The sequence below is a fragment of the Camelus dromedarius genome, chromosome 20 (genome assembly GCF_036321535.1).
Source record: "Camelus dromedarius isolate mCamDro1 chromosome 20, mCamDro1.pat, whole genome shotgun sequence".
NCBI lineage: Eukaryota > Metazoa > Chordata > Mammalia > Artiodactyla > Camelidae > Camelus > Camelus dromedarius.
The window spans coordinates 4,116,498-4,140,599 of NC_087455.1; the positions used below are offsets into that span (position 1 = coordinate 4,116,498).

At 49.2% G+C, this 24,102-nt stretch overlaps 1 protein-coding gene across 1 annotated transcript in view; it reads left to right on the forward strand.

Moving 5' to 3' along the window:
• FAM135B (family with sequence similarity 135 member B) overlaps positions 1-24,102 on the forward strand; it is a 239,238-nt gene that overhangs the window by 96,180 nt on the left and 118,956 nt on the right. The window contains exon 3 of the mRNA XM_031439672.2: positions 20,429-20,508. Coding sequence (XP_031295532.2) covers positions 20,429-20,508 — 80 coding nt within the window. The remainder of the gene's footprint in view (positions 1-20,428; positions 20,509-24,102) is intronic.

Below are 24,102 nucleotides of genomic sequence, written 5' to 3' on the forward strand. Positions count from 1 at the left end.
CGTTGACCTCCTTTCTTCAGAGTGGACCTTAAAGAAAAGCCCGGCGTATTAAAGCAGAAGGTGGAGCAGGTCTGGGCGACATTTCAAGGCTGGAACCTCCGAGGCTGCTCATCGGAACCTGGGGGCTCATCACACCTGTTTGAAAACCCTTGGAGCAATAACAGCAAAAGCCGCAGCCACCGCGTCGGCTAGCATGCACTGAGCCCCGAGCCTGCAGCTCTTCTAGGCTTTGTATTTATTATCTCATTCAACGCTTAAACAACCCCGTGAAATCAGGGCCGCGGTGGTGCTGTGTCACTGTTACGCTGGTGAAAGAACTGAGGGTCATCCACGTGCTGTGACTCACGTGAAAGGACAGCGCTGGTCTGAGGCAGGGCTGGGCTGCGTGTTCCTGCACGGACTGGAGGATCTCTGATTCTCCCGGACCTGGTGTGCCTGGGTCCGGCCCCGACTAGCCAACCCCTGGAGACACACAAGCAGAACACATGGTGGGTGACGGAAGGCTGCTACCTGGATTATCTACAAAGCAATTTAAAAATCTCAGAAGAATGCAGGAGGGCTGTTCACCATGGAAGCAGCAGGCTGCCCCTTCCTGTGGGGTCAGAAGCAACTGGGCGCCCCCTTCTTTTTGGTTCTTCTTCCTTGGGATCTTTCTCGGTGTGATCGTTCCTGCTGCTGGTGCCAAGGACCTGAGACTTCCTGGAAGCACTGTCATCCTTTTCATCCTCTCATGTTGAGACTAAGCCAGTCGTGGGATTCTGGATTGTTGATGCCACAGGAAGCGGTGGTTTGCGTTCTGAAAAGCTGAGCTCTGCTTCCACTCTTGTGTCTGGAAAACATATGGACACATGGTCTCGGAGGGTTAGGACTCGGTGCTGGCGGGATCCTGTTCTGAAAAATTCCATCTCCGGGTGAGCAGCCAGCTCCTCCTGGAGAAGACCTCTTCCTGCCGCAGACCTGCTGTCCCCACCCTCCAGGGAGTCTTTCTTTTGCTCTTTTATGTATTTGCTCATCCAACTGCGATCAGTCCCTGCGTGCCAGTCGGGGGGCGGTCTCTTAGGGACCCAGAGGTGATGAGTGCAAGACCTTTCCCTTGAGCTGCCAACTCCTAGAAACAGACCCACGTTGTGGTGCAGTGTGCCTGGGATGAGCATTAGGAGCCCTGGCTACGTGCCAGGCCCTCTGCTGAGTGCTTACCCCGTCTCACTTACCCTTCGCAGAAACTCAGGCAAGTCCTCTGCACACCTACCACCTGGGGGTGGAAACTGAGGCTGCAGAGGTCGTGTGAGGCAATATGGGAGCTCTTCTGAGGCAGAATCCATTTTGCCCTTGGAGAGTCCAGGAAAGACTGAGAGTCTGAGATTGGGGTCCCCCCTTGTTTTGAGACGTCAGATGCTTTAGCTTGAGCACTGGGTGGTTTGGGGTGGGGAGCGGCTCCAGATAGAGCAGGGGGCAGGAAGCTGGGTTCATATCACCAAGCCCTCAGAGGCCACGCCAAAGGGGTCTGGATGAATACATTGGGGGCACCACCGTGTTCAGCCAAGGATTATCTTGTGATTCCAGCAGCTCACTTGCTTCCCACCCACCCTATCTGCCGGGAGCTAGCCAGGATTCTGTACATTCTGTTGCTTCCAAGCTTTGCACCTTCCCCTGCGATTGCTAGGAGCATTCTTTCCGTTGGCAACATTCTCCCTGCTGACTCCTGTTTACGATTTGTGTCTGTTCTCAGATGTCACCTGTTTCTTATGGCTAAGCCTGGGTCGGGAGCCTTTTCCAGGCTTTCCTTTGTCGTACCTCTGTGTTAACACCTGCCTACTACCTGCAAAGGCCTGGCATCCAGGGTCCATCGATTCCTGGTCCCCAGTGTTGCCACTCAGGGCTGGCGCAGAGTGGAGCTCAATTAAAGCTGGCTGACGAATGGATGATTTCTGCTGAAATATCTGGACCCTCCTCATCTTTGTATTGAACAATAAAACAGTACTTACTGAGTGTCTACTGTAGACTCGACACAGCTCTGGGTGCCATTTCCATGATTATGACCCAAGCCAAACAGTCCCTGCTCTCACAGAACATCGGTCCAGTGGGGGAGAGTCATTAAATCTGAACGCCCTTTTCTGAGCCGCCAATTCAGTATGAAAAAATACGTGCTACGATGTAAAGTCCAGGTGGCGAAGGAACTATGACAGGAGGTGCCTCATTTAGACCGGGGGCTCAGGAGAGGGCTCTTGGAGGAAGTAGCACTTAAACGGAGACTTGGAAGTTAATTAAAAAATAGCCAAGTTTGAGTGGAAGGAAAGAGGCTGAAGGAAGGACAGGCATGAGGCTGGCCCCAGGCAGGGACAGGGTCGTCCAGAAAATGAAGCGAGGACACTGTGGCTGCTGGAAAGGTGAGCTGATACCGGATTCTCGTAGGTGTTATTGCTTGTGCTCAGTCTTAGCAAAAAATATGTGTATATCTACATATAAAGTTATTAATCACCTCTGTCTTTGAGAAAGTGTTGAATGAACTGAGTATCTATTCCACTGCAATATTTGATTGTACAGAGGTGCACTGTTCCATCAGCTAAAGAAACAAAAAAGCTGTGTATACACCACTGTATATAAAGTAGATAGACAGCAAGGACCTACTGTAGAGCACGGGGAACAATCTTCAATATCCTGTAATGACCTATAATGGAAAAGAGTCTGAAAAAAAAATGTATGTATGTTTACGTGTAACTGAATCGCTTTGCTGTACACCTGAAACTAACACAACATTATACTTCAACTATACTTCAACTGAAAAAAAAACAACAGAGCAAGTTAGAGAAAAAGGCTGTGTGTGAGGTTTTGGTACAGCGTCCCAGCTCTGTTATCCTTCTAAAGTGGAGTATTCATGGACTTAAACAATATTCTGTTTAATTGTGTTTGATTTTTAAAAATACATGTGAATTATATATTTTTTAAAAAGTACCAGGTTCTGCATGGCCTCGATGGGCCGCTTGAGGATCTTCCATTATATCCCACTGGGCATCCTGCCTTTGAGAATTACAGGCAGCCACGCACGATCGAATCTCAGCCTCATTCCTGACACTTCTTCTTATCCCCCAGGAATGCCTTTGTCTCTCATTCACAAGGTACCCCAGACCCAGCCCCTCTTCTCACCGTCTTCACTGCTGCCCCCACAGCTCAAGCTGCTGTCCTCTCTCACCCGATGCCTTCCGCTGTCTCTGCCTGGTCTCTCTGCTTCCTCCCTGATCCTGCGCTCCCCTCTGGGCTCAGCACAGCAGGCAGAGGTTCTTTTTAAGACCTCAGCCAGGGAGCATCACGTCTCTGCTCAGAACTTCCCAATGACTCGACTCCTCATTACTCAGGACAGCAGCCCAAGTCCTCACGATGGCCCCCGAGACCCTTCCTGACACTCTGGCCACTCTGGACACCTGTCTGTTCCTCCAACCTGGGTATTTGGGGCATCCTCTTCCATCGGGAACATTCCTCCCTAGCATGTCTGCAAAGCCCAATGTCTTACTTCCTTTCAGTCTCTGTTCACATCACCTTCCTCATCACACTTTAAATCTGCAGCAGCAAACCCCCTGCCCTGCCCAGTGAGACCCTCTTTGCCCTCGTCTTCTTCCAACGTACCATGTCCATAACTCAGGTGTCCTGTTTTTATGTATTTGACCCTCCTGTTAGAGTGTCAGCTGACAGAGGCAGGGATTTTGATTTGTTCTTCTCACTGCTGGCTCTCAGCACGTGAGGCACTACCCAACGGTGGGAACACGTAATGGTTTGTCTAAAAATGGGATGAATGATGTAGGGGAGAGACACGGCTCAGTTGCCTCTTTAAAGGGGCCCTCTAGCTGTTCTGTGGGGACCCTTCACCACTTCCACACGTGAAGCAAACACATCCACCTTCTTTGGGACCCAACTATGCTCCGTTATGCTTTTCAAACAGAGGAGGGGTCTTGCTTCCCTCTGAAGTCCACTGAGTAGGGATTGAGGATTCTGATGATGTCGGAGTGGCAGCTTATTGAGCAGGTGACCTGGAGGGAGAGGAGGTGATGGGCTGGGAATGAATGCAGGAATAGGTGATTTTGGATGTTGAGGAGTTTCTGTTATTAAAAGCACCAGAGTGTGACAGACAGAGAGATTTGTAGAGATGAGATGGAGGAGAGGAGGGGGCTCTCTAGAGGTGAGGAACTCAGGGATCTGGGAGTATCTGATGATCTAACTCAAATTAGGATAATGGCAGCGTTTGGACCGGAGAGGAATATCACAGGTGACCCGCTGTTGCGGTTACGGGCGGAGGTCAGTGGACGGCGGGGAGAAAAGGGATGGGGTGATTTGGCCAAGGGGCACAAACTTAAAAGTAAAGCTCGGACAAGAGGATGGGGTCCCGGTGGTCTGGAAGTGGCCATGGAAAGCACAGAATCCCTGAACTCCGCTTCCCAGTCTCGTGGTGTCCGGATAAGAGAAAAACAAAACCAGCGCCTCCTCCAGAGGGCTTCGGGGCCAGAGCCCTTCAGGGACTCAGGATTTCACTGAGGACAAGGGGATGCAGGGAGTGTTTGGGCAGGTTTGCCGCTTACGAAGTGAGACTGCCGGAGACAGGGCGGGCACAGTGGGAAGGTGGCCGAATGACTGGGGGCGCAGTCGAGGGAAAGGAAGAACAGAACGTCACGGGACTCCTGTGTGGGGAGTGGAACTGGGCAGGTGGGAGCCCGCCGTTCGGACATTGGCTGATGGGAGCAGGGTACGGCCGAGTTCGTCTTTAGCGGAGGCTGGCCCTGGCGCTCGGGGTTCACCGCGCGTGCTGCGGTTCAGTGTAGGAGCTGGGGACGGTTCCTCAGCTTCAGTTCAACCATCTGTGGCTGTAAATAGAGACTAGAGGTGGGATGGAGCTGGCTTTGGAGCCTCGGAGAACCTCGGGGCCCTTCTAAGTTCCGTCTGCAGCCGGAGGTAGAGGTCTGTGGTTAAAAAGACTCATGCACCGCAGTGCTCATAGCAGCACTGTTACAACAGCCAAGACGTGGAAACCACCTAAATGTCCATTGACAGATGACTGGGTAAAGAAGATGCATTATATTTATACTACAGAATACTGCTCAGCCACAAAAAGGAACGAAGCAGTGTCATTTGCAGCAACATGGATGGACCTGGAGATGGTCATACTAAGTGAAGTCAGTCAGACAGAGAAAGACAAATATCACAGGACAACACTTATATGTGAAACCTAGAAAGTAATACAGATGAATCTATTTATGAAACAGACTCATAGACAGAAAAAAAACTTACGGTTACTCGGGTCGGGGTGGGGAAAGGAGGTGCGAAGGGATAAATTGGGAATTTGGGATTGGCTGATACAAACTACTATATATAAAATAGATGAACAGCAAGGCCCTGCTGTACAGCACAGGGAGCTTTATCCAGTGGCTTGTAGTAACCTATAATGAAAAAGAACACATACATACACATCTCTACACATATGTATGTATAACTGAATCTTTATGCGGGACACCAGAAACACAAAGTTGTAAAGCAAAGAAAAAAAAAAAAAGAAGAATCAGTGGCGTCCTTGCCTTTTGTGTGGCTGCTTGTGGCAGCTGTAACGAGGGTGGCAGTGGCCGGGAGAAGTGAACAAGCGGAAACATGCCACTCGCTTCTTCCTGCTCCCACATTTCTGGAGACGAAAACCGCAGGCTTGACGAGAGCCAGTGCCCCCCTCCCCCGACAGCTCTGGTGCTCAGATGTCCTGCCCTCCCTCTGCCTTGAGCCCTCAGGCTTGGATTTTCCCTTGAGCTTCAAAAGGACACTCCCAGTCTTTCAAGCCACAAGTGGAAGAGTCTCAGTGTCTCCACATATTTTTCCTGGTGCAAACTTTTAAGGGGAAAAAAATGCATGCACTTTTTTTCAAGAATCAGTGCATTTCACTGCAGCACGGAACTAAAGGAAAAGCTGACTGGTCAATGAACACGGAGACTTCCCTGCAGTCGGTTCTGACTCCGGTGCATGCATGCTGTGTGCACGCGAGTGTGTGAGCATGTATGCTTCCATGTGCACACGCCTGTCGTCGTGTGTGGTTCCATCTGTGGGCATGACAGTTGCGTGTGTGCTTGTTTGTGGGCACCTGTGCATGCTTGTGTAAACAAAGAGACTAGCAGACATCTCTGAACCCTGTCATAAAGACCTAGGGACTCTGGGCTTTGGGAAGGGACCCTGGTTCTGTTGCTTTCTCCTGTCTCTTCCCCCACGTCATCCTTTAACTGTCCACCTCGACGTGCTAAAAGAGTGTCAGTGCCGCCCTCTCAGACGTCCCCCTTCTCCCAGGGGTCTACGTGGCTGTGTTCTCAGAACAGTGTGATTACCACCGGCCCTTTGAAGTCGCCTGGAGGGCTCTTTGTCACAAGCACAGTTTAAAGCACCATCCCCCTTCTCTGATCTGAAAGGAGGCTGTGCCTTTTGTGACCTTGCAGCTGCCTGCACGGACTCAGAGATCAAGCAGGGACGGATGGTCCTGCTGCCTGGGTGGGGAGGAGCTTCTGGGCGGGTCCTGCCTTGCTCGGTGGTCTCAGAGGAGTCCACGTGTGTGATGCAGGGACACAGGGCTGCCTTTGGAGAACAGGCAGGAACAAAAGATCCTCCAGGAGGGTGTGGTCATTTATGGTTGTCAAGAAAGTGAGCCTTGAACCAACCCTTTGGAAGTGAGTGGGTGTGGAAGGCATTGGGCCGGGGGAGCTTCCCGGCACGGGGCTGGCACATCCCAGGGTGCAGCAGGGGAGGAGGTGACGCGTGTGGAAGTGCCGGCTGGCAGGAACGCTGTTCCAGGTGGAGGAACTTGGAGGCCACCCACTCGGGAGGGTCTCCAAAGGCGGGGCTGCCTGATGGTCAGGGACTCAATGCGGAGATGAGGAATAGTGGGCGGGGGCACGGGCCCTGGGATTCAGGCTGTCCTGGGTTCACTAGTGGGTAGGCTAGCTGTGGGACCAGGGCCTGCCCCCCACTTCCCAGTTGTGTCGTGTCCTGCTTGCAGGTGACAGTTTGGACAATGACATGGACACAGGGATGTGGACATAGGGAGACTGTAGTGCCTCTGGGACAGGGCTCTTGGGAGGCTTTTCTGAGACACCAAATAAGATGCTCGTCACACTGCTGGGGCGCAGGCAGGGGCTCAGTGACTGTCACCTGTTCTGTGCTTTGTACACTGTTCTTGTGGCATCACGGTAGTTTTAGAAGGAGCTCTGGCGTTGGCCGTGGGGGCTGTGAAGCAGGTGGTGCTGCCTGCAGAGGTGCCCCGGGTGGCAGTGCTGCATACACCCTCACCGTCCGTCCCAGGCCTCCCCGTAGACAGCTGACTGGGGCCTCTGGGAAGGGCTGTAGTTCTCCACACGATAGGGGGTTCCTGCGCATCCTGGGATGGTTGAGTTGGGCTCCCAGCAGGTCAGGTGCTAGGAAATCAGATGGAGCATCACACCCACTGCAGGCTGGACTGAATGGTGGTGGGACAAGGTACAAACTGCTCCCTCTCCATCCCCCACGTCTGTCCCCCTCAGGAGTCTGCTGGACAGGATGCACTCAGCCACGTCTCCTTGGAGGCCACCTTTCCTGCAGTGGGCACCCTGGGGGCCTAACAGCGGGGCCTGGGGCAGGAGGCGTGAGTGGGCAAGACTCTTCGGTAACACGGAGCAGGGAGGGATTGCCTTTAGGTTTTAGAGCTGGGACTCTGCAGCTCTCAGCTGAAGGCCTGTCCTCGCCACCGTTTAGACACAGTTCACACCCCACGTTTGTCAAAGGTCATGGCAGCTTCCTGTCTCCACAATCCACCCTCCTTTGTCCTGCTGCCCTCGAAGTCTGCTGGATGTATTAGGTGCCCCTCTTCTTGAGTCCAATCCATTCTTGACCACCGCCCGCCCACCCGGCTTCATGTAGCAAGGAGGTGAATGCGCTGGGGTCGGGGGGAGAGGGTCGATATGGTTTATGTTTAAAATACAAGTTTGGCTAGTTTTTTAACATGATAACAGTCGGCTTCTCGAATCTGAATTCATGCCCCACAGCCAGCCAACACATGTATGATCCTCTGGGGTTTTAAAAATATGTGCAATGCATGGTGGGACTTTTCAAAGTTACATGAAGACCACAGTAGAAGGAGGAAGGGGGCGCTGGGTGAGTCAGCTGAGACGTCATTTAAATACTGGCTGTGGCTCCCTCGTCTGTCACCTCCACAAAGTCTTTGGTGCAAAGCCACCAAAGTCACAGTGAATGCACCTCGGTGAAGTTCTTCCTTTAGTCATCAGCAACTCCCTGGGCACAGTGCTGGGTGATCCGATGGGCACCAACCTGACTTCTATGACGCGCGAGGATGGCTCCATGGGGCAGATCGTTTTCATCATGAGGCCGCGGGTGTGGACAACAAAACTGGGGCCCGAAGACCACACTGAACTGGGGAGTCCTGTCTAGTGCTTTGCATGGGACTTCCCGAGGACCATGTTATTTTTGAGGCATTTGTCCTACTGCACAAAATATGCATTTATTTACACAAATTAGGAAATGCAGAATAACAAAAATCCTATTTCTCAAAATCTTTCTAAACTTTTACAAAACGTACAGACTTCTTTTCTGCATATATACGTTCCCTGCGTATATGTACACACACATGTATATATACAAACATGCACTGATGTAAGCATTTTAAACAAAGATAAGATTGTACACAGTGAACCCATTTTTTTCTGCTGGTTTGCTGGCAGTTGAGTGGATGAATGTTTTCTGAGATCTACAGCTGTTTGCTGTAAGGCAAAGTCCGGGTGACATGAAAATGGAAAAACAGTGCCAGAACAGTATTGCTGGAGGTCAGCAGCAAGAACCCTGGTGGCCGTGCTCTGGCCACCGGAGAAGCCTTAGGGCTGCCACTCATTTCCCTGAATGAATAGGTTGGAGAAAGAGGCTGTAGGAATCAATAAGGCACAGGTTCCTCTAGCAAAGGGCTCGCGGGCTGGCTCTTGGGCTAAGCAGATAAAATCCAAGTGGGTTTTTGTTTGTTTGTTTGTTTGTTTGTTTTTTAGATTCCCACATATGACTGAAACATTATGCTCTACACTGGGAATGGACACACTGTAATTGACTATACTTAGATGAAAAAATTATTTAAGGCAATTTCCTATCAACAGGGACGAAAAAATCCAAGTGTTAATCGTTTCCCTAGTCCCTGCTCTGAGGGACGGCTGGACACCAGGCACGGTGCTGGGGGTTTGGAGTGGACAGGAAGGGGCAGGAGATGGTTCTTGCCCCTCATGGTGCTGGGTTCCCCTAGGGCAAGCCCTCCTGGAAAGCATGCGGGAGACGCAGGGTCACCCGTCTGCAGCCGTGGGGCCCCAGGCACTCAGAGGACGGAGGATGGGTGACAGGTGGTACCCAGCTCTTCACGTGCTGGGGAGGGAGACTTTGAGTCGAGTCCTGACAAGTGAGGACAGTTCTGGAGATGTTTGAGACAGTCATCCCGAGGAAGGGGAGTGGGCGTGCAGAGATGGGGACGTGGGGAGGCGCAGGAGGCATTCACGGGACAGCAGCACGTCACGCTAGGAGCAGAGGCCGACGCCTCGGGAGCATGAAGCAGGCCCCCCGGGGGTGTCAGACGGTGGGAAAAGAGACCCTGATGCAGAGAAGGAACTTGGTAAAAGGCAGATCCTGTGTGGAGGAAACCGGTCTAGGCGTTAGCTGTTCCCGTGCAGGTGTTGGAGATAGTTCATTCCATGGACTGGTCTGAGCCTAATTCCCGTAGGTCCCTGACTGATGGTTCCTTATCTCTTCACAGGTGACTGAGCCCTAGATCTCCTTTGAGTCAATAGCATCTTGCAGTGTTTTTTTTTTCTCAAGGTGCTTTAAGGCTTGTTGAAGGACAGTCATTCTTATTTTTTTTCCCCTAAACTTCCGGGCAAACTTCCTGCTTCCCCAAGTCTTTTGGAGGCTGACTCCTTGCTTTCTACCCGAGGAGTTCTGCAGTGACAATTGGCTTCATGTAACGATCTTTTGATTTAAAACCCCTCCCCCACTGTAATTACAGAGCACACGTCTTGGTCAGATGGCGCTAAGGGACTTCTTTGTTGACGTTCTGTCTGAATGGTTTTGTGGAGATAAAGATCTGACTGATGAAGAGATGGAGATTTTGACCCAGATCAGGAAACCCCTTGAAATCTCCAGAATGGCTTCAGGCCCCTGTTAGCTTTTATATCAAAAGGCAATTAAGAGATATGGCAGCCGAGGGAAGAAAATGAACCGCGGTGCGGTGATGACAGTTTCTTCTCAAAAGAGACACATTCTGATGGGAAGGGCTGGAAATTGGTCAGGGGTCCTTCCTCTGAGAAAACAGTTGGCAGGTGTGTTTATTCATCTCTGTCTGTCTGTACGTCAATCATCGATCGAACTGTTTTTAACAGAGGTTGAGTAACTTGCTTTACCTGTCGTCACAGCCCATGCAGGAAATGTGACTCATGCTAGATTTCCTGTGCCTTTTAGAAAGGAAGCAGGGCAGAAGGTGACATCGTCCAAAACGATGCTTGAGGCATCTGGTATTTTCTGAGTATATAGCGTGTAGGTGCCTTTCACACACGATCACACTTATTCCTGCAACAGACCTCCCGGTGCGTGTGGCTGTCTCTGACTAACACAGAAAGGGAGGCTCAGAGAGCGGAAATGGTTTTCCTAATGTCACACCCCTGGCAGGTGGGAGAGCCAGGATTCAAACCCAGGTTCGATTCCAAAGATCATTCATCCCCAGTGTGGCACAGTGCCTTCCACGAGGCTATCTTGATTAGAATAATGATGATAATAATTACTTCAGCTAATGATTGTTGAGGACTTACTTTGTGTAGAAAGTCTTATCACTTAATGTCAATATATATCCCAGGACTAAATTTCGTCCAGATGTATTGGTGCAGTAGATTGGGCAGTGAGCAAAGTGAGCAGTCTTGTATTCTGGCGTGGATTCTGCAAGTTAGCTTGGTGGGCTTGGCCAGCTCCTTCCCCCTTTCTGCGTCTACTTCTGGATGGCAACATCTGGATAAGGCACGAAGATTTTAATCATTACAGTTAGAGTTTTAAAAGGAATTGGTGCTGACCATGTCTCATACACTGTACCAGGAGCTTTACTTGGAGTGTCCCATTTGCCCTTTACAACCATTGGTTTTTAACATGAGAAAACCAGTGCTCAGAGAGGTCAGATGAATTGCTCAAGGTCACGCACCCCTCGTAAGTGGTGAGTCCAGCGTTAAACACCTGGTCTGTGTGAGGTGCAGGCAGCCCTCTTGGGATCCACTGCCCGTTCTCCTTCCATGCCTTTGATCCCTCCGCATGAAAGACCTGTGAGTTGTGTTTGCTACCCCACCCTGGCCCACCCTCTGAGGGCTTGGACCTGGTTGCTGGATTGGGTCTCACTCATTAGAAAAATTCTCTCTGCATAGACCCTGGTCCCAGTGTGATATTGCAGAGCAGATTTTTCTGGTCTGAGGTTTTAAATTTCCCATGTCATTTCAAGCTGTGCGAGAAGCTTGCAAGCCTGCTTCTACCCGATGTCATTAAATCAAGCAACACAAATGCGAAGAAAATCAAAATTGCCTCCAATCGAAAGGGAAGAGAACCTTCACCTCTTGGGTGTGCACTAGGTGCCAGGCATCCCTGATGACATCCCATTCCACATTGGCTGTTGAGAAGGAGCCTTCACTTTACCTGCCAATGTTGCTTTTCTGGGTGACGTGGAAACTGGCACCACCAAGTTTTCTGAGAGCAACATTGACACATGGCCACTCATGCAAATTAGAAACCCCATCTGGGTTGACGCAGTAGGTAGGAACAACAGGTCCACCAGCCAGTGCGACTAAAAACAGCTGAGGGAGGTGCCAGGGGAGGCACCTTCCAGTTCAGCGGCTCTGCGACCTCATTTGTTCTCCAGAGCATCTCCACCAAGGCTGCTTGTGTTACTGATTTCAGTTCCTTAAGTGGCCTGCTTTTGTGAACAGGAGCATTTGCTTGTGAACCTATTGGGACTGATATCTAAAAATGACAACAGCAAAGATAATACCCATTGTTTATTGAAGCCCAGGGTTGCTCTGCACATCGATTTTTATTTCTGTCTGTATCAACGCCAGGAGGTAACGGATATCCCCCTTTGCAAATGGGAAAACTGAAGTTCAGAGAGTTTTTGCATTGTCTTAAGTTGCACAGAAAACGTCACTGTTGGTGTTACTGCTGCTGTAGTTTTGCTGTGGTTTTTAATGTGCATGAGAAAAGGTGAAAATGGGGGAAGAATTATCGATGTTTTGTTCAGACTTGCAAGTCTGTATGCCGAGGGCACACCTCTTGTGAAGGTCATTCTTTGTTCCACCTTACAGGAGAATTACCCCAGACGCCTAATTAGTACAGCTTTATTCAGTGAGGTGTCTGAGCAATCTAGTATTCTTCCTAAAGGCTTAGCAGTTGGAGTCCCACCCAGCAGTGACTTTCTTAGAATTGTTCTGAATTGCCCTCTCTGGGTTTCAGATTCCCCTTGGTTAAAAGAACGGCGTGGTGCTAGTAACGAGAGGAGGGGGCAGCAGTGATGTGCTGATGAACGTTTAAAACTGGCTCTAAAGAAAAGGAAGAGTCATAACATTTCATGTTTCCGTGATGCGTACACTCGCACCATGGCCAATTTCACGCTGCCCACTTGAAGTCAAAGAACATGACATTTTGCACCATTGACACACCACCGCCTGGTAGGTGAAGTGCCAGTTAAAGTGCAATAACTGTGAATGGGCTTCTGTAGACATTCGATTTAAAAACAATTTGATTGAATCCAACTGCAACTCAGTTTTGCCATTGTTGTGTGTGTGTGCGTGTGTGCATGCGTGCATGCATGTGTGTGTGTGTGTATGAGAGAGAGAGAAAGAGAGAGATTGATTTGCAGTTTCTGCCTTTGACCACTTACTTCCTGGAAGTGCTCAGGAAATATGCACAGAGAGTTAAGCTGCGAGCAATTACTGTCACTTGGGACTTTGGCTTCAAACCCTGTTGGAGAATTCCAGTGAGTTAGGTTCAACTACACAAAGAGATCCCTTTTCCTCCACGAAGTAGCTTTAAAGTCTGGTGAACTGAAAATATCTGCTTTGTTTCAACTAAGAAGTCCAACTTGGGATCTTAGATTTTATTGGCTGACTGCAAGGAAAAGCTAAGCTTTCCACTGCCAAAGGAAAACTCAGTAAGAGGAGTCAGATTGCCTACGGCAGTTCTTCCGAGTTTTCCCCTACAGAAAATACGGCCCCAGGGGGGTCTGGAGTCAGATTCCTTCTGGAAGGATTGTGTTTGGCTTCAGGCATATGACCAACCCTGGCTTAAATGTCATGGGTGTCACAAGAAGTCCAGAAGCAGATGGCGCCTCCATGCCACTGATGACATCAGGGACTCGGGCTGCTTCTGTCTTTTTGGTCTTCCGTCCTTTTCACACAGCTTTCGTCCTCACAGCTGAAAGGTGGCTGCTTGAATGTCCACTATTGGTTTCCATTTGTGTTAAGTCAGAAGACAAAGTCAGAGAAGGGACACGCAGCCCAAGGGCCATGAAACTGAGTCTTCTCCTTCCAGACTTTCCTGTTTGCTGCACGTGGCAGTGTATGCTTTTCTCTCAATAGCCAGGGAAGGATGCCAGGATCTCTCCTAGCTGCAGGGGAGTCGGGAAGGAGGGTACTTTCAGGGAGGTGCACCGCTTTCCCCAGCAAAGCCTGGTTTTCTTTTTTTTTTTTTTTAAGGAAGGAGGGAATTGTGGACATTGAGCAGACAATTCACAGTGTGAGCCCCACACAGACCCTTCTGGATCAGCAAGGAGATGAGGATAAAGGAATGAGGAGGGGTGTCAGAGCAAACCTCTGTGGAATCTGACTGAATGGCTACAACCATTGTTTTGACCATACTGAAGTATCCAGACAAGTTTGCTGAAATATCAGAGTGGACTTTTCTTAAAAAAGCATCTTATCATTACCAAGGCCAATAAAATCCAACAGAATGGTTTTGTAGTCTTGTGGTGGGTGGATACTGTCAGAACGGATGAATCAGTCTATGAGTGTATAGTAAAAATATGTTGGCCATTTCCTGAGTCTTTTTGTTGCTGTTAGTTTTCTGGAACACCAAGTCCTCTCTTACTGACAGGACTTCCCTGGCGTCCCTGCTAGGCCAGAGACTTCCGCCCTGGGATCAACGAGTCTTCCACTGTCAGGCTGTACAGGGTTGCACGTCCAGCACCAGGCAGAGTTCCAGAGGTCACTCCTGACCGCTGTGCTGCATTGCCTAGGGCGGCTCAAAGACAGGTGACCTTTGCCCCAGCCGCGTGGGCAGAGCCGTGTCAGTGGAGCATTGCAGCTTGTGTCCGCCGTTTTGAACTATGAGGTGCTGGGCGCCACAGTCACCTCTGCACCCTGTCCCGCCTGAGCGTCACCTTTGCCCCCGTTTCGCCCCAGCTGTGAGGCTGGAGGGTGGACTAGGCTCATGTCTGGGGGGGAGGTGTCTATTTCACACATGTCCTAGGTAACGGTGACACGAGTATTTTATCTTTGATGAAACGGGCTAGGGCTCTACACACACCATCCTGTTCCTTCCTTATGACAGTTCTGTGAGACCATGACAGGTGTCATCTTCCATGAGAAAACAGGCTCAGAGAAGGCCAGTTATTAAGTTTGCCTGCTGGTTCTGGAACCTAGGCATTCTGACTCCTGAGAATCAGTTTTGACCTTTTCACAAACACAGTGATTCGTACTTTGGGTCATGTCAGATGTCCCTGGGTCACAGTGATGGTTTCATTATCTGTCTGGTAGGAAAGTGGTTATGACAACATGACATGGGTCTCTGTCTTCCCGTTACAGAATAATATTTCTGGCTTTATTAGTATTAGAAGAATTGCATGTGGATTCTGAGCCACTTACACGCTTGTCGGTGTTGGGACTGGATTGTCTGTCCCTCTGGTTTATTGAGGGGGTCTCTGTGATTGGAGTTTTCATTCATTCATTTACTCACGCATCCCTCTGGCACTGAGCGCGTGTCAGCTACGTGCCAGCACCACATTAGTTCCTGGAAGTACAGAAACGAATAGGACACGGTTTGTCTCCTCCAGTAGCTGGTGGTAACAGATATCTCTATAATCAACTGAGAACGAATGTTTATTAGATGTGTTTCTCCCTTTAGTACGGTGCTTTTAGTAACAGCTCCAAGGGACACTTAAAGAAGTAAAAAGCAGCGTTCTTATTCTTAATGTGTTTCTGAGAAAACAGAGGGAAGTACATTAGCGATCAGAATGGGTCGGCTTGGGCTTCTGGGGATAAAACGGTGATGAGGAAATTGAGGTGACCTTCTGCAGGGGAAAGCGCCAGGCTTTACCTCCCCCAAATAAGAGCTTGGTTTTAGTCCAATGACCCTGCATTTTAATCCCTAAACTTCCCGTTAACTAGCTGTGTGCCTGTGGGGAGATTCAGTAACCTCTCTGAGTGATAGTTTGCATGTTGTTAACACAGGGGTGGTCATACGTAGGAGTTCTGTTACGAGGAGGAAATCTGAAAGCCTCTATGCGTGCATTTACTATTATTGATGCAACACACTGCCGTAAACTTAGTGGCTCAGCTTATGACAATGTATTCATTACCTAGCGATTTATTATCCAACAATCCAGGAGGTCAGAAGTCAGAGGTCTGACATGAGTCTCCCTGGGGTGAAATCAGAATGTTGGCAGGACTGCACACCTCTGGGGAGGCTCTAGAGGAGAGTCTATTTCCTTATCTTTTCCAGCTCCTGTTGGCCGCCCCCATGCCTTGACTGTGGTCCTTTCCCTCCTAACAGCCAGGGATGGCTGGTGGAGACTTTCTTACGTTGCATTCCTCCGTCCCTCTCTTCTCTGCCCCTCTCTTTCAGTTAGGAGAAGCCTGGTGACTACATTGGGCACCCCTGGGTAATCCAGAATCACCTCCTGATTTCACGGCTGGTTGATTAGCAACTGTAATTCCACCCACTACCTGAATGCTTTTTCACAGGTTCTGAAGATTAGGGTGTAGATATCTTTGGAAGGGACAGTGTTTCACCTACCATGTTATGTAAAAGGCATAGTTCCGTGTTTCACTAACAGATGGGGGGCAATAAAGGATGACTGTTTTATTATTTCTTGAAAGGAGGCCTGTGCAGAGCTAGACTACTCCAGTGTGCCAGCACATTGTCTGAAGTTGTCCGCGTCCTGGTCTCCTTCTCTGGTCCTTCTGGCTGGAGCTCATTTGCCCATCTTCTCCCACCACTTGCTTGCTCTCCAAGGGTGTGACCTGCCTCTTCCCTTCTTTATAGTGTCTTCCTTGAATCACCACAGCTGTAAGAAGGTGGCTCTAGGATGGTTGAAGGATATCTACTTATGGAAGAATAAGGTCATTGCAGGAGATGTGCTAACAGGATTTACTGAATATGAGACTTGGACAAATGCCTTCATCTCCCGGGGTTAGTTTTCTCATCTTTAAGATGAACGTGGTGGTAAGTTCATGAGAGATTTCCTGAAGGGACCGAACAACATTGTGTGTGACGTGTGTGACATGTTTATGAATTTATGACCTGGCAGAAACTTCACGTCAGACAAAAGAGAATTGCTAAAGGGGATTAAACATTCTGTTTAATCAAGACAGAAGCCAAATGGGCCAACCTAATGGAAATATTTCTTTCAACATGTGCCTATAAAGCATCTGAAGTTGCAAGATGACTGGTTACTAGAAGTCAGGTTCAGTAACATCAAGTGCTTTTAAGGAGCACAAATTCAGACAGTGCTTTGAAGTTGGTTACACAAGAGTTACAATTTTTGCAACAAAGCGCGACTCCTAGGAGATGTAGCAGGCAAAACCAAATTGCTGTTGTTTCTGGAGTTAGGACGCCGTTACCCCTTGCCAGCTTCGTTTGGCTAAGTAGTGAGGTATCTCCAATGGCCCAGAGTCTTCTTTGCTTAACACGTGAGGTACTACTTTCTTTATGGAGGCTTACTGGAGGAGCAACCGCAGTTGCATCTGCATCCATGGAAGCTCCTAGAAGGGGTCCTAGCACAGAGATGCTTACTAAATCTTGAGCACAACTGTAACCGCTCCAAGCACACAATCTGATGGAAAACGGATGCATAGCCTCTGGCAATGACCTTATTTTCTGTTTGGAAAAGAAACCGTTAGACGATTACAAATGCTCGTGGTGGTGGTGGTGGTGGCGGTGGCGGGATTTGTGCCTGTTCCTGTGATGATGAAATCACTGAAATGCATCGGTCTTTTCTTATAGAGATGCTGAAAGTGACATCTTGCATTTGTGCAAATCAGAGTTTGCCAGTCACTGGCCCACGGGGACTTAGCTTGCAGATGTATTTTATCTTGTCAACACAGCGCTTTGTTGTTAACGCCATGGCTGTGGTTGCTGCTGCTAATTGGTTTTGCTTTTGCTGTTGTCATTGTCATTGATTTATGAACCAACATATAAAAATGTAAAGACGTTTTATTAAAATTCCGAATTTCCGTCTTCCCTTGAAGAACTGAACGATTGAGCGTTACGCAGCTAACATTTCTGCACAAGGGTAATTAGCTACTGCGAATGGTAATTAGCTGTCTCCTGTAGACGGTGCAGGGAGCTTCCACTCTGCCTCAGTCTCCCTCACACAGATGGCAGTGCCTGTAGTTATTTGTTACAGTGTGTCTTCTGTGGATTTCATGATGGTCGTGAGCCGTTGCTCCTAAGGGACATACAGGGCTTTGTTCCTGGGAGCTTCCGGTCACAACATTTTCATCAACTTATCAATGCATAACCTTGTTTTAGGTGTGTTTCTGTTTAAAGGCATGTATATAAATTATATATATATATATATTTGGCTCATTAGCATTGCCCTCATGGCTGGCAGCGGTACGGCTCAGACTGCGAGCCCACCTAACACACTATGTTCTGTATAAGGTATATCACAGCCTTCCTGCTTTTAGAAACACTCGGATAGTGCTTTAGCTCTGCACTCAGAGGCCGTTTCCAATATCAGTATCACCAACAAAAAGCAAAACAAATAGAAAACCAAAAAGTGGCAATGGGTCAAGGGCAAGGAGACACTTGTTTACAGTCTGAGAGCTGAGAAAAGACGTGTTGTCTTGTTCAGCTCAGATGAAAACCTGCACGAGGTGACTGGAGCTTTTTGCCTCTCTGAGTGTGTTTCTGAATGACCACCAAGGAGCTGTAAGTATCGTATGTGAGGTGACAAATAAACTTTAGCAAGTAGGAAAATTTGCAAATATAGAATCTGCAAATAATGAGGATCCACTGCATGTGATTTGCAAATACTCTCTCTCTGCCAGTAGCTTATCTTTTAATCCTCTTTGTAGCACATTTTACAGAACAAAAGTTTTAATTTTGAGGAAGCTGAATTTATCAGTTTTTTTATGGATCATGCTTTTGTTGTCAAATTTGAGAACTCTCTACTTAGCTCTAGATTGCAAAGCTTTCCTCTGTTTTTTTTTTTTTTCCCTAGAAGTTTTGTATTTTGCATTTAAGTCTATGATCCACTTGGAGTGAATCTTTATATGAAGAGTGAAGATTTCAGTTGAATTTTTGTTTTGTTTTGTTTTGGCCTGCAGATGTCCGTTTGCTTCAGGCCTGCTTGTTGAAAAGGCTTTATAGAATTGCTTTTGAAACTTTGTCAAAGATCACTTGGGCATGTGTGTGCCCTTGTGCCTGCTGTGTGGGGATAGAAACCCAGGCTCCCCAAATGGTGTCCACTTAAACCAGGCTAGTGGGGTTCTCATTGCCATCTTCTCGTACTGAGAATCTAGCTCCCTACTCCAGACCTTCCCTCGCCAGGGTGGTGGGGGAAGGTGCCTGGTTACAGCTGGGCAGTGGGGGACACCTAGGCTCCCACTGGCCTTTGCCAGTGTGGGTGGAGGCAAAGCCACAGTGATTTCCGTGTTGGTCAACTAGGGTAGAACGACTGTCATCAAATTTTTCTGAGGCGGCTGCTTTCCTGGTCCTTTGTCTAGAGAAAGCAGAGTTTTGTTTTCTGTTTTTGTTTTTTTGTCTTCAGCCATTAGCATTTCTGGGTGGTTGGCCTCTCTCTGTGGTGTGTGAGGCAAAAAGAAATGCAGAAGACTCACCATCATGTCTTCCCTTGGAACTTGAGGTCCCTAGACAGCTTGCTTTTTTCTTCACCTTTAAGAATCTTCTTTTGCGTGTTTTCTGTCGACTGTCTAGAGCCTTTAGTTGAACTTAGTGGAGGAATAGGGAAAAGTATGTGTACTCCATCCTTCCTGGAAGCAGAAGGCATGACAGTTCCCCTTCCTTCTTTCCTTCCTTCTTTCCTTCCTTCCCTTCCCTCCCCTCCTTCCTCCTACCTTCCCTCCCCTCCTTCCTCCTACCTTTCCTTCCTTCCTTCCTTCCTTCCTTTAATCCTCATTTTACAGATACAAGAGTAAGTTCAGGGAAGTTGTGTGATGTTCTCAAAATCACACAGCTCTCACACGATGTCAGCCAGGCTACATGAATGCAGGGCCCGTGCTCTTGACTTGCATCTCCTTGGATCACCAGATACACATAAACACATCTACTCAGACACATTCTCTGTGTGTGTTCACAGTGCGACAGAGTCAATAGCGGAATAGCTCCCAGCTGCGAGTTCGGTGAGCCGTGAGAGACCGATGTGTTCCTGGTCTATTTTACTTCTATTTCCCTTCGTTTTATTCACATTCTGTTACATCATGGGCTTGAAATCAGTGGAAGGGGAGAATAATTACGAGGCCAGAAATGCTCCCAAGTGCTTGCAGACAAAAGGGTCATTAATTGCAAGGCACAGAACCTCATAAAGGGCTTCTGCGTGTGTGGCAAAAGGGGACAGAGGAGCGGGCTTCCTGATAGCATGAGAACGTGCTTGAAGTTCTGAAATGACTGAGTCCGGACGTGGGGTAACATGATACAAAGAAGGGCCCATAAACTCACTGGGAAGAGTGTTTGGCAGTAGCCACAGGATTAGCAACTCAGCCGCTGTGTTTCTAAAGGAAGACTTCGCTGCAACATGATAGCAAGTCGGTTTACCTATGGATTGCCCACCATGCACTGAAGCACCTATTTTTCCTATAAAATGGATTTTTTTGACTAAAGATAAATCATACTCCTTAATGTACCTGTGCCTTAAGACCTGTTTTTTCCCTTTTATCACTCCATCGCTACCGACCTTTTATGTATCTCTCATGATCTCGAATGAACTCAACTTCCTGTCTCCAGCTCGGCCCGTCTCACCCCGTTCTCCCTGTGCTGACAGCATGCATCTCTCTGCGATGCTGGGTGACCGTGCGTGCTGCCCAGACGCTTCCCTGGTTCCTTCCGACCTTTAGGGTTAAGTCTAGGCGTTTTTAGAAGAAGCCGACAATAAGAAATCTGATATTCAGCAGCCTGTCCTCTGTTCTCTTCTTAGGTATTATCAGATCCGAGTGACCTTGAAGGTGTCCTCAAGGATCCCCCACAGACTGAGCGCCTCCATCGTTGGGCAGACAGGTGAGCAGGAGGAGGGCAGTGGGGCACCTGTATGGCAGGGCTTAGCAGAGTGCAAGGCATAGAGAGGCACTCAGTAAATCGTGGTTTATTGTTGAATGAGTGGACTTTGCAAATGGAGACCTACTGTGGTTTTGGCCATGTGCGTACGTTGTTGCAAGGGGAACCTGGCTGAAGGGAAAAAAGAACACTCTTCTAGGATCAGCTGGCATCTGAAGGTCAACCTGGCTATAGGGGCTTGGCTAACATCAAGTCAGGGAGGAAGAAGATGGGATATGTTTAGTTAATCAAGTATGAGATACTGAGAATGCTCTAGAAGGAGTCAAAACACTTGATGTCTTTGATAATTATTAGTGGAGTCATCTTGTGGGGACAAATTATTTAATTTGGCTTTTTTGGGTCACATTTATCTCAAAAACAGAAATAGGAAAATCTTGCTGTGTTTAGAGAGGCAGAATTTAGTTGTGGGGAGGGCCTCCCGTTCTGAGAGTTGCAGGTTCAGATCCTACTCCTGGCGCTTCTCAGCCCTGGGGATTTAGAAAAGTCAGTTAACCAATTTGTTTTTCTGTGTTCTTCGCTTATAAAGTGGGGCTGATAGGAAATTTGTGTTAAGATCCGAATGACTTATGCGGGGAAATGACTGGAACGGTCCTGGCACATGGTCCGCTCACCATAACCATTAGCAAGGGTAAGTGTTGCTATTACGCATTCAGTGGTTGTTCACTTGGCAGCATCTGCCCCACGCTTGCCCCGGGGACACAGCCCTGGGGAGGAGACGCTGCCTGCCTGCTCTGGAGGTGCCCACAGTCTTCTGGGGGAGACAGAAGTGTCACAGTAATAAATACAGCAGAGGTGGAACCTGAGATGTGGTCTTAAAGGAGGCCTGGAGGTGTGAGCAGACGTCGGCCCTGCAGGCAGAGGGAGGGAAGGCTACTCCGGGCAGAGGTGGCAGGTCCTGGTATCTCTGGGACTGGACTGAGCCACGGTGTTTATGGGGTGTTGAGGGAGCTGCTGAGATGGGTGATCTGGACGGGGCCAAGGTGAGAAGAGAAACGTCTGTGGCTGGGTTTGGAGGCCACGTTGGGAGGGCTCGTTGAAGCCAGCAGACTGATTTCGTTTCAAGGCACAGCCAGATGAAATGACAGCAGTTGGGAGACACAAACCCTGTGCTGTTCAAACGCAAGATGTTGCCTCGTACATCAAGGGGCAGAATTACCTGCTCTGGTCCTCTTTTTAGAGACATCTGTTCTCCGGTAGCCGTGTCACATGGAAATGCGTCTCAGTTACGGGGCGACTTAGACGTCACTTCTCTGGATGTGCAGTGCTTTCAAGGCAGGTGTTTGTGTTTAGATTCTGTGGAGTAAGTAGAAAGGTCATCGCTGCCTGGGCGACGTGTGGCCGTAACTTGTACCCTCTGGTGTTTTCTTTTTTCGGGGCTTTCTAAAAGGTGACTTAGGAAAGGTCTCTGGAAAACTGGAGGTTCCGGCTTGTCTGAGTTAGTTCCATATCTCACAGGACAGACTGCGACAGACTCTGAGCTTGCAGCCATCAGGAGCAATCCTCCCCTGGGCATTCTAGCCAGATCCCCGCCTTACGGAAGGGGCAGGTGTGCGAACCGGTGACCACATTACAGCCGTAACAGAGAGTCACAGCTGCTCAGAGAACTGGAGGCAGGGCACAGAGGGGACTACTTAAAACAAAAAACCAAGCAAAGCAGAAGGGAGCCTCTTCTCTGTGGATGTGGAATTGTGAGAGGTTTGGGCTAGCAGTCAGGATGACTCTGAAAGGCCACTGGGTCTAGGCCATCACCAAAAACAGAGAAGTATATATTGGAGGTGATGCTCGAGCAATTCACTGAGGCCAGGACATCCCTGGGCTCTTCTGGAACTTTTCAGATTCCTCCTATGAGCCAAAGCCTTAAGCTTGAGAGGTGGAGGTGAATGATGGTCACTTAAAATATGATGGTTAAGATATTCCAGAAAGAGAAACTGGACGTAAGGAATCTTTAAAAATTACGATGCTGCTTGCTTCAGAGGGTTGCCTGTGTTTTCTGGGTCTCACAGTTGTGTTTTCTGTTTTCCTCTGAGTTCAGGGTTCCAGGTAATTGGCACGTCCGTGTCTGTGAATGAATGTTAACTATGCTCAGCCTTGGCTGTTTCTTTCCACCAAAATGACGCTTTGCAGTCTCTTCCTACCTGGAGACGTTAAAAAATATTATTTTCCCTTAGGGAGATGACCAATTAAGTCAGACATCGGGGAGGGCCGCCGTTTCAGCTTACTGAGGCTGTGCTAAGTGATTTGGTGCAAAACAGCCATCTGCTAGTCACTGCTCATCAAAGCAGGAGACGGGATGGCACCTTGAATCATGGAAACGTGTGAAACTTGCCATGATTAGTTTTCTTAATGTTTTGAGAGGTAATTTCCATTTCCATTAAGTGGAAGCACTTAAGAGTGTCACCATGTAGGGGGTGGGGAGAGACATTTATTCTTCAAATGAATCAAACAAATTTCTTTTTGGGTCCATTAAAGTGCACCTAAATATCAAATAGGCCTGTTTGCATGGCGCATATCAAACAGGGAACACACTCCAGCCCCCAGGCTCCGAGTGCCCTCCTCGGGCGGGAGGATTGCTCAGGCCTGTCAGGAAGGACCAGCCTGGGGGAGCCGAGACTGAGAAGATGCGCTCACCTCTGCCCCGCGCAGCAGTCAACTCAAAACACTGAAGCCAGGGCCCCCCACCTTTGACTCGCAGTCTGCTCTGCCGGCTGGTCTGGTGACCCAGCTCCTCGAGTGGCCAAGCCAGCTTTGTGGCCTAGCCTTTGTCCTTGAGATCAAATCTAAAGTCGGCTTGACCTCCAAAGCCCTCCTTTGGGAAGAGTCTTCAGCTGCTGGTCCCATGGTTTTGGGTCTCTGCCTCTGCTTCTGCTGTTCCTTCTGCTTTTAGTGCCTGTCCCTTCCTTCCTCACACGTCCACCCCTCTAGTCCACGAGGCTGGCAGAAAGGATGTAGGCCTGTTCTCTAAGGGCAGTCCCCTGCCCCCGTCAGAATTCCTGATTCCTTGTCTCACTCCCTGCACACACGCAGCAGGTACCGCCCCCCACATGTGCCTCTCCTGCCCCTTTGCAGGTGCTCTCAGTGCCTGCACCCAGGACTGTGCTTCGGAGGACCCCCCCCCCCCCCAGGCCCCTGGAAGCACTCTCTCCTAGATTCGAATTTGCCTGGGAATTGGAATCCCACAGCCCCCCACCCCCTCCCCCTCCCCCTCCCCGAACCAGTGATTATTAGCGCAGGGATGTGGGCTGCCTGCTCTGTCTCAGGATATGGCTCACATCCCGAGCCCCTGCAGGATCGGGCAGGCGCTCCCTTCTCGAGGACCTGTGTCAAAATGCGCCCAGGCCTGTCTTCCACCTGCCCGTTCCCTGCCCTGTGTCCCTACATCCCGTGTGGTCTCACTGAGCACATGGGAGCTGAGTCACCTGCCCACAGGCCCTCCTCTCTGGTCCACTCTCCACCATCTGTATCTGGAATCTACTAGAGGTAGGGTAGCAGCTCCTCATAATACAATAATAACAGGGTGTGAAGTTAGCCAGACCCGAG